Below are 9,728 nucleotides of genomic sequence, written 5' to 3' on the forward strand. Positions count from 1 at the left end.
GGGCTCCGAGAAGGTGATTACAAACCTTGATGCGCGTTGATATCCCAGATCTAACTTAATCCCTTTTCTTGACCCGGCAAAAAGGTCGGCGCTGTTTTCTTGAAATTTGCGCGTTGCGCCATTACTTCCGCTTCGTTTTGTAAGGAACGTAGCCCCATAATAACTCAACACGGGAAAAGCTTGTATCGACCAGTTTTCCCATCAAATAAACCTAGCTTTATTACGCACTGAGAATCTGGTCTTGAATTCATTAGTGGAATCGCACCGGTGCCAAAAAACTTCGATCTTTCAATTGAATAATTTATTTTTTCCTGTTTTGAAAACCTGAGTCAGGTTTCTCAAACGTTCAAATGAAAAGCCGCATTGCGGCTCTTCTTATAAACAGAGCCGCAACGCGGCTTCGCCAAAACTACCATATTCGTATTTTTTCTTTGATTTCGTCGATCCTGACTCAGGTTTTTTACACAGGTTGACGAGCCTGTTGATTGGTTTCCGAAAGCAGCCATTCTTATAAGAGTTGAACCTGGTCGCTGAGGAGCTATCACCACATCATCCCCACCCATCTGGTTATACGCGAGCTGGGCTATTGTCAAACAAACATTGCTAGCTGCGTTTCTAAAAGGCTACGTATCCTCGGAGTTACGTATCCGGCTGGGCCCTGCTTCCGGTCATTATGTCCGTGCATTTTTTCGGACGTTTTTAATCGACTCTGGATGAGATTATCATCTGACCTCGGCCAAATAAACTTTACACCCTAAAAAGTCTCAAGAGTTTTCGAGACTTCCGTTTTTCAGATTTTTACTTCTTTATTTAATAAGTAACTTCGAGCTTCTAAGAAAGAATTTTCTTAACAAAATTCTCAAGACGACTCGTGACACATGCTCAACAAAGGGGCTTATAATGAATATTCAAATGAACATCTCTTTCGAAAATGAACAGAAGACTTCGCACAGTCAAAAACAAATTGACCTTATCCTGTTTTTTCGCATCGAAATCGACGGTATTTCCCTTTTACTGTGAATATTCATTGTACCAAGAGGTATAAATGCGGCTTAAACCAGTCAAAAACAGAAAATGAAAGCATTTTTTGTTATTTTTTTTTCCTTTGGAGTTCTTCTTCAACAGGGGCTTTTGATATTTTTGAGGGAAAACTTTATGATAAAGAACATTATCATAACAGCATGAAACAGTATATGATCGCAAAGTCAGAAAAGGAAAAGCTAAGACAGTTGCAAGAAAATTACGAATTCCTGCAGGTATCTTATCCTTTTGAAAGGCTGACTATAATATGTATTTTCAGTATTTGCAGAATCGGCGAAAAAAAGTTCAACTTTTCAAGACATCCTGTCTTTGTAACCAGACAAACCCTGCGACTACTACTATTATTGTTAAAGTTATCTTCTGATACTTTATATAATAAATCCTGACGAACGTTTGCGATTTTTTTCTTCCATCACGAATGAGTAAACATATTTGCTAAAAAATAATTATGCTCTCAAATTTATGAATTATTATAAATACAGTGATATCTAAATGGACCAGACAAGCATATCTAATGAAAATGTCAATTTGAAATTGACAATTTCAAAATGGATGATTTCTTTGAGAATAGGTATATTGAGGCTTTTTTAATGTTTTCTGCTCTTTCATGAAAAAATGGAAATGAGGGCACTCATTTTCATCGTTTTTATTGTACAAAATTTGAATGGAAAGAGGATTTATTATAGTGACAGTATGAGGCAGTATATAAAGACAAAGCAGCTGAGAAGAAACTACGAATTCTTGAAGGTACCTTTCATATGACTTTTGATACTTTACGCCTTCGGTAACTCAGTATCTTCAACAGCGGCGAAGAACCCTTCGATTTATGAAAGAAACTAACTGTCTTCTTTACCCGAGCATTTTCTGCAAAAATCACTACTTTCGCTACATTCTCTAAAGTTGAAATCAACAGAATAAAAACGAAGCCTTCTTCGAAGCGCAATCTATCAAGATAACGAATTTTTCACGGTCTTATTCGGTTTTGCAAGAAAAAGAAAACCTCATGTCCGAAGTTGATCGAAGAGAGCGAAAAGCTGCTGATGGAGCGCTCCACCTGTCACACTCGTAATGATAAAACTGGCGCGGCGATTTTTGCTGAACTAAAATGAACGAGCTTTCGAAAATTTTACGCGAGAAAAAGAATGAACTGACGAATTGGTTTTCAGAATCGAATTTTCAAATAATTTTTATAAAGTTTTTATGTAAAAAAGTTGAATTTCTTTAATAAAAATAGGAAGCTCTTTTTGGGCGCTTAAATTCTACTCCGCTCAAATTCCGCTCGGCTGAAATTTTGCTCCGCTCAAATTCAGTTGTTCTAGAATTTTCCTCAGCAAGAGCTCAGCTCGGGTCAAAAACGGCTCAGCTCAAATTTTACTCAGCTCAAAAGTCGCTCAATTTTTTTTGTAAAGAAACTCTTTAGTTAGCGTTTTTGCTTTAAAATTAATGGCTCGGTCGATTTCTAAAACTCAAAACTCTGCATTTCAGAAAGCGGAAAGTTGAAATTTCCAGATAGAGTCGGAAACAAGAAAAATCAACATAGCCCTTCCGGCTTATTCTATATCATATGTAGTTGCATATCTTGAGACGGGGAACGAGTTTTCGAAGCGGAAATGCACCGACAGCCGATTAGCTCAGCTCACACATTTGCAAAACTTTGCCAGGGCAGCTGCGCGAGATAACATAATTTTTAAAAGGTGAGAAATTTTATCGAGCGAATTATTCATTTAAATATATTGGTAGAGCAAGTTTTTTAATCACGTTTCTTTGCTGAAAAAAACGATTTTTGAGGGTTCAAATGATTCGTGAGCTATAAGCGATTTTTAAGCAATGAGCGGAAAATGAGCGGAGCACTATAAGAGGGATGAGCGGAAAATGAGCGGAGCGATATTTAACCGAGGACCGGAAAATGAGCGGAGCGGTATTTGAGCGATGAGCGGAAAATGAGCGGTGCGAGAAATAAAACTTGTGGCTTCGACAAAATAAGTTTAAGTTTCTCCGAAGAAAAATTGCTTTCTGTTGGCTTTTTAGATCTGATTTTTCAGTTTTCAAAAGAAAAATATTCTATGAGAAAAGAGTTAATTCTCGCTCTTATCCAATTGCGGTGGTGAGGCCAGATTTCCGCGATTATTGTCCGAGCAGTTTCGCGTGTTACCACATTCCCAGAATGCCACCAGCAAGAAGATATATTTTCAGAGCTTTCTTTTTGGCTTAGAATTGCCGAAATAAACAGACGCAAAAATTTTTGTTGTGAAAAATTTTGCGGAAATTTTGAGAATTTGGCGGAGATTTAGTGGATGCGCGAAGCACCACTAGATTCCGCGAGCAGTTTGTAAACTCGCTCACGTTTTACGAAAGCTAGAACGTGTCCCTTCCTTACGAAAGGGGGGGGGGGCGAAGAAAAAGCCTGATTACGAATTGAACCGCTAAAAAATTCTCAAGAAAACAAGGCAGCTTGAAAATAATCATAGTCATCAACGAATTCGCTAACGATCATTTCCAACGCTCTTGCGTTTTGCATAACTTCCCCGTTTTTCACCGCCCATCTGGATGTCTTTTTGACTCTTTGACGCGTTTTTAGCGGCAATTGGTAATTACTGAAATGAGGTTCTTGAAGTTTGGGTTAAATGGACCGAATTGAAGAGGTAATATTTGCTCGTTGATCTTTTAAATGTTAATAAAAAGGAAAAGACGCGGGCCGGATGGTGTTGAAGCGAGAAAATACGTTGTTAGGAAAGAAAGAGATTTATGAATAAATGCCTGTAAAGAAGCCGTTTTTTGAAGTTGCTTTGACACCAAGAAAAGATGAAAAGATAAATTAAATATCAAAAGCGCTAGAATTATTTTTTATCTTGATAAAGCTCTCCAAGTTCGGATGGAACTCTGAGAAACACAGATACAAGTACGAGCTCCCATACGAGCCTTACCAGCTCTAGAAACGAGAAAGAAAAGCAAGATGAAGCAAATAATGAGCAGCCCAAAAGTCAGTTTCCTCCTATAAATGCCCAGGTTTATCTTACCGCTTTCTTCCTTTATAACTTTTCGCTCAGAGAAGTTGTACTACAACCCCTCATCCTTCCGACCGCGGAGCTCCCACCCCTTGTCGAACCCCTTATTCCTGGTGGTCTGATAATCAATCTGAAAGCCTAATTTCCGACTGGACCAGGGAAGGTGCCATCTCTCGCGAGCCAATCATCCAGGAGCACATCCAATACGTCAACGAAAAATTCAATAAACTGGAAGAAAACATCATCGAGCTTAGGAACGGTCTCGATAATAGAATGAGGAAAATACATATTTTTTGCTGAAATTTTATTTTCGAGTCTGCGAGAGAACACAAAATGGACAGCTCCAGCTCGATAACAATAAATTACGGCGGGAACACTTGATCATGAAGAGGAAGTTGAAGGAATGTACAAATTTGCAGGAGACGCATGTTTTGAATATGAATGATAAGGATTTGGAAATAACTGTGCTTAGGTAAAGTCCCACAGAATCGATAATTCCCCAAAAAATAAACCCAAAAAAGCTTATTTACTTTCAAGAGAGGATCTAGGAAGAGTTCTAGAGCGCCTGGTCGATGTTGAAAAGAAACTCGAAGCTCTAGAAGAACCAAAGAGCGAGGAGAATCAGCGTCTTTTGAAAAAATGAATACCAAAAGCTCCATAATCTCAAACAAGAAAAACGGCCAGCAAAAGTGATCAAGCTCTAGAAAGAGCTTCTTTTCTGCTGTCTGACATGTTCCCGGCAATGCCTGAGCAAATAAAGCGCCAAGGATGAAATGGCGATTTCGTCAAATAAAATAATTCAAACGTGGTTGATAGAAACACGCCGGATGTGATAAGAACCGACTTTGCCAAACATTCTTTATGCGCTAAAAGGGACAGGCGACAGGAATATTTTGACATATTTTATTTCATGGTTTCTTTGCTTGATACGAAAGTAGAGGGCGGATCAAACGTGAGTTTTTCTAGTAACAAAAAATTTCTAAGATAATCAATTTCAAAGATTGATAAGAGACATTTTATATCAAGATTTTTTTCATTTCTAAGTAATAAAATTATCCAAAAAGAGGTTCGTAATAATCGAAATCTGAAGAACCCTCAGGCTGATCCGTCGAAGTTGAAGTAAAAGGTGTAACTGTAGTTGTCGATGAAACCATTGTCGTGGTCGTACGCGTGGAAGATGGTGCAGCTGTCGTTGTGACTTTTATATCGCAGTTGCCAAGCATACAGTTTTCAAAGAGCTCCCATGCGTTTTCATAGCAAAGAGGAATCAGATTTTCATCGTGAATATGCTCACATTTTAATTGTTCATTTATGTACCGGCTTTCGCACTGCTCCTGGCAGTGGCAATCAGATGCGCAAGCCATGTGGCGATCGTTTGCTTCATTTTGCATTGTTTTGCTCGATATGGCCACTTAGAATTTTTTGTCGAAAACTGAATTTAATCATACCTAAGTTCATGGCAGTATTCAAGGTCGTTTTTATGCTGCTCATTACACACTGCCTTGCAATCCACGCATCCTTCCAAGCAAGTTGCTACATCTTGAACTTGCTGACACTCAAATTGACAAAGAGAAAGCTGTCTCTGAGGGGTAGAATCTGCTTGGAAAAGGAGAAAAAATGGTAGATATGGTAAACGCATTTTCTTATTGTAGAACTGAACAGACATGGCGATTTTTTTTCATCAGAAAAGAGTGATATTTGCAGACTATTAAAAATGAAGCCAAAATGCGGTTTGCAATTTGTATGCAATTTTTGATAGGAATTTTTACCGTTTTATTAACCGTTTCCATACAAAAGAAAAGATTTTTAGTAATCAAAATTTGACGGATAAAAGCACCATGGTATTCCGTGTTCACCGTTGCTGCCCTCGTTGACTTTTTCCCAGCAGCAATTTGACTGGCGACATTCAGGTTCCCTAAAGAACTCTTTTTGTCAGACTGTCGGACTTTTAACTTACTTGATTCCATAATATCCGCAATCATTTTTCAAATCATTGTCAATAACGCATTCTTTTTCCGAAGGCTTTGGGCCTCTTATGCAAGGAGGATCGCCTTGGTAGTTAGGACACCATCTACAACCACGATCAACGCATTTCTGTTCCGGATCATTGCCGCTATAGTCGGTCAAACAATCAACTTTCAGCTCACTTGGGCAGTTGCATGATGTGCACATATTTTGGAAGTTTCCATAGATACAGGCGTGTTCCCCATCACGTGGACACCAGTGACAGCCAGATGACTTGCAACTTGTTTCATCGTATTTGTTGCATCTGACTCTATCAAGACAATCGCAGGTGTGACAATTTTGTCCAGGAATTTCCATCCCTTCTGTGTAATAGCACCATGGTTTACCATCAGGCATTTGGCAGAAAGTACAGCCTTTCTTCAAGCATTCATTTTCATTGTTCCCTCCATAATCCTTCTCAAGACATTCAATCGCAGAACAGGAAGGATCACAGCCGTTGCAAGATGTTCTTGTTGTAGAAATTGTCGTTAAAATTGATGTCGTAGTGTGTCTTGTTGTACTCTTTGATGCAGTTGTTGTCGTAGTTGTTGTTGTGGTCGGCGGTGTTGTTGTGCTGGTCGTAGTTGTAGTTGTAGTCGTGCTCGTTGTGGTTACGGCTGAAGTCGTAGTTGTTGTCGTAGTTGTTGTTGTACTTGTTGTTGTACTTGTTGTTGTTCTCGATCTGGTTGTGCTCGTAGTAGATGCTGTTGTGGTTGTCAGGATTGTTGATGGCGTAGTTATAGCTGTCATCGTCTTTGGTACTATTGTTTCAGTTTTGATCGAAGTCGTTGGCTCACTGCTAGTTGTTATCAAAATTGTTGTTGGTAATAGCATCTCATTCGTAGTCGCTATTGGCGTTAAAGACCTTGTTGTCGCATCTCCCAACGTTGAAGCCGAGCCGAGCCGAGCCGTTGATGTCGGATTTATATCTGCGGTCGTAGTAGATAAAATCATCGTTGTAGAATGGGCTGTTGCAGATGTTGGCTCTTTAGGCGTCGTTTTCGCTGATGTTACACCGGTCGTTGTGAGTGCAGCTGTTGGCTTTGTCGAAGTTGTTGCCGATGTTGTCTCAGTTTTTTCCGTCTGTTTCTCAGTTTCTTCTCCCGAGCTGACTGTACTTAACGTTTGCTGTTGACTCTCCGTGGAGGTTTGAAGCTGTTCTGATTCTATCGGCTCTGTTTTATCTTCAGGACTAAATTCTCTTCTCGCGAGGAAAACAGGATTCGAAAGATTCAACGATATTCCAGCTAAAAGAACAGCGAAAAGGCCAATCTTCAGAAATCTTACTGTACGTTCTCTCATTTTTTAAAATGCTTAGTTCAAAAGTTCGGGAGAACAGAGGCACGAATCGAGAACGATAGGAACTTGTTTGAGAACCTGATTTAACACGCTATCTTGATGGTTACTAAACAAAATCGGATTAGCGCAACACGATAAATACTTTCCATGTTATTCAACTACCTGTCTGAAAGAGGAAATAAATCTACGCAAGAAAGTTTCTTTGAAGTCCTAGGAAATGCCGTCTTTGATCCTGGAGAACTTTGGACAGTCTACTTTTCAATCATTATATAATGCGAAAAAAACTCTTTTAGGGTTTTTTCAGAGAAAAATTTTCATGACGTTCAAAAATTCGCTTATACACATACTCGCAAGTCAGTACTTTATCTCTCCTCTGTGTTGAATTTTTCATCAAAGGGGCCGCAGCGATATGCTCAACGAAAAAAAAAGCGAATGAAAGGAGGCGTCGTAAGAGATTGCTTATCGCCATTTTCACAATAGTACCAAAGCCGTCCCTTATCAAAGCTCTTTGTGTAACTTTTTGCTTGGTACCACGATCATGGTCTCTCTTTTTTTTGTTCATGTTTGACGCAGTTTAGAATGGCAGATTCTACTTTAGTTGGGAAAACTAAACGAAGAACCTGTGTTGAAAACCTGAGTCAGGGTTCTGAAAAAGCTCTTTCAAAGCCTGACTCAGGGTTTCTTCATTGAAGCCAACCAACGAAGAAACAATGAAGAAAACCTGAGTCAGGCTTTTTTCGGGACCCTGACTCAGGTTTTCTTCATTAGTTCCTTAGTCCAGGGGCTGGAGATACCATTTTAGAATATCACTTCTTTTAAAATCTTTATCAAGGTGACCACTAAACAAACTGAAACTCAAGAAGTTGCAGAATTTGAGGGATGCGATTCGAAACAGATAACGAGCGAGTTAATATCCGGTGATTTATGAAATGTGATGCAACTTGCTCAGCGAATCTTTCTCAGAACATTTTTCATAATTTTTTTCAAGACTTGGCGGAGCCGAGATTGTAGCTGATGATTTTAATCTTTATGAGAGGCTGAGATGAGATTTTGATGAAAAAAGAGAGGATGTGAAAGTTTTGGGTAGCATCATCTTTCCTAAGATTCTAGAGTTTTAGGCGAGGAGAAGGAGCTCTGAACTTTGCTTTCCAAGTTTGAGACAGAAAAACGCAAAGGTCAATTTTCCTGAAGGGAAATATTCATTATCTCGGTCGCGAAAATTTCAGCCGGATTCTCAGCAGGATCATGAAAAAAACGAGCATGTAAGAATGCGCCGCGATCTGGGCTACATGGCTCAGCGGCTGACTGAGCGAGTGCGGACGTGGCTGCCCAATTGATCGACGATCAACCAGAATTCCAGCCTTATTTTTTTTCTACCAGAAAATTTAGGGCGCCCTTAGTACTTCGAATTGAATTGAACTCGAGTTTTTCAGAAATGAATAAAGACCTTCAATTCGGGAAAAAAGCTCCAAATTTTTCTCGCTTCGAAAATTATGAAAAGCTGGATTCTCGTAATTACTACCGCTCATTTAATCCCATCAGCTCCATATGCTCGAAACGCTCTTTCTCGTCACTCTTATGACGAGATATTCAAAAACAGTTCTTTCTGCAGATTTAAAATTTCAGTCCAAAAATCTTCGAATTTCAGTTTTCTAGCGCTCGATTGATCAATTTCTCGGCGTCAGTTTGTCGCCCCACCCTTCTAGTGCTCTCCCATGTGCTGTTTTTTCACGGGTGAGAATCTTCCCAACTGAGGAATTCTAGAGACTCGTGTGGCAAGCCGCTTATCAAGAACTTTTTACATGATGGACATCTTTTTTTCTCTTTTAGAAATCAAACCCTAAAAAAATTTTTCTGATGAGAAACTTCAGTTTTTCTTCCCTCGAATTACGAGCTCTCCCCAGATAAATCAGTATCGGGCGAGTAGAAAAGCCGAAAAAGCGGCAAAATATCAGCTCCTCCCGGATTAACGCCTGCCTTCTGATATGGCTAAATGCGCTAGAAAAAGAAGAGCCGCCCAGATTTGAATCACGTTGCCATCAAAAAACGCTTTCGGGAATTTTTCCACCAACGTTTCTGAATTTAAAATCTGAGGATCGAAAAGAGATTTTTTTTCTAAAAGAAAAGTTGTTTCTATTGCTGAAATATCTTGGGTAAACCCTTAATTCTCAAGAACCATTTAGAGGGTCCTAGAATGGCATTTCTCAAGAAATCCTGATTTTGAGGAAGAAAAAACATAAGAATTCAATCAAATGCGCCTGAAATGCGGCTCAACCCAAATTCCATTTTTAGAATTAAAATTCTAGGGCGCCAATAGTAACTCTCGTAATTGAAGGCTAGAAATGAAGTTCGGATGCCTTGAATAGCTTGAAAAGTGGT

At 39.3% G+C, this 9,728-nt stretch overlaps 1 protein-coding gene across 1 annotated transcript; it reads right to left on the minus strand.

Moving 5' to 3' along the window:
* Window positions 1–5,852: 5,852 nt before the first annotated feature.
* LOC145697736 (uncharacterized) lies at window positions 5,853–7,416 on the minus strand. Its single transcript, XM_081774949.1, has 2 exons — window positions 6,004–7,416; window positions 5,853–5,961 (listed from the first exon to the last, which is right to left on the minus strand). The coding sequence occupies exons 1-2, from the start codon at window positions 7,350–7,352 to the stop codon at window positions 5,853–5,855; spliced, it is 1,458 nt and encodes a 485-aa protein (XP_081631075.1). The 5' UTR covers window positions 7,353–7,416.
* Window positions 7,417–9,728: the final 2,312 nt, after the last annotated feature.

The sequence above is a fragment of the Oikopleura dioica genome, chromosome 2 (assembly GCF_907165135.1).
Source record: "Oikopleura dioica chromosome 2, OKI2018_I68_1.0, whole genome shotgun sequence".
NCBI classification, from domain to species: Eukaryota; Metazoa; Chordata; class Appendicularia; order Copelata; family Oikopleuridae; genus Oikopleura; species Oikopleura dioica.

Bases quoted from the DNA above. Each gene is read 5' to 3' on its own strand.
- LOC145697736 (XM_081774949.1), bottom strand. From the start codon at position 7,352: ATGAGAGAACGTACAGTAAGATTTCTGAAGATTGGCCTTTTCGCTGTT. The intron at 5,962-6,003 runs GTAAGTTAAAAG...AGAGTTCTTTAG, and splicing joins TGCGGATATTATGGAATCAA to GGAACCTGAATGTCGCCAGT.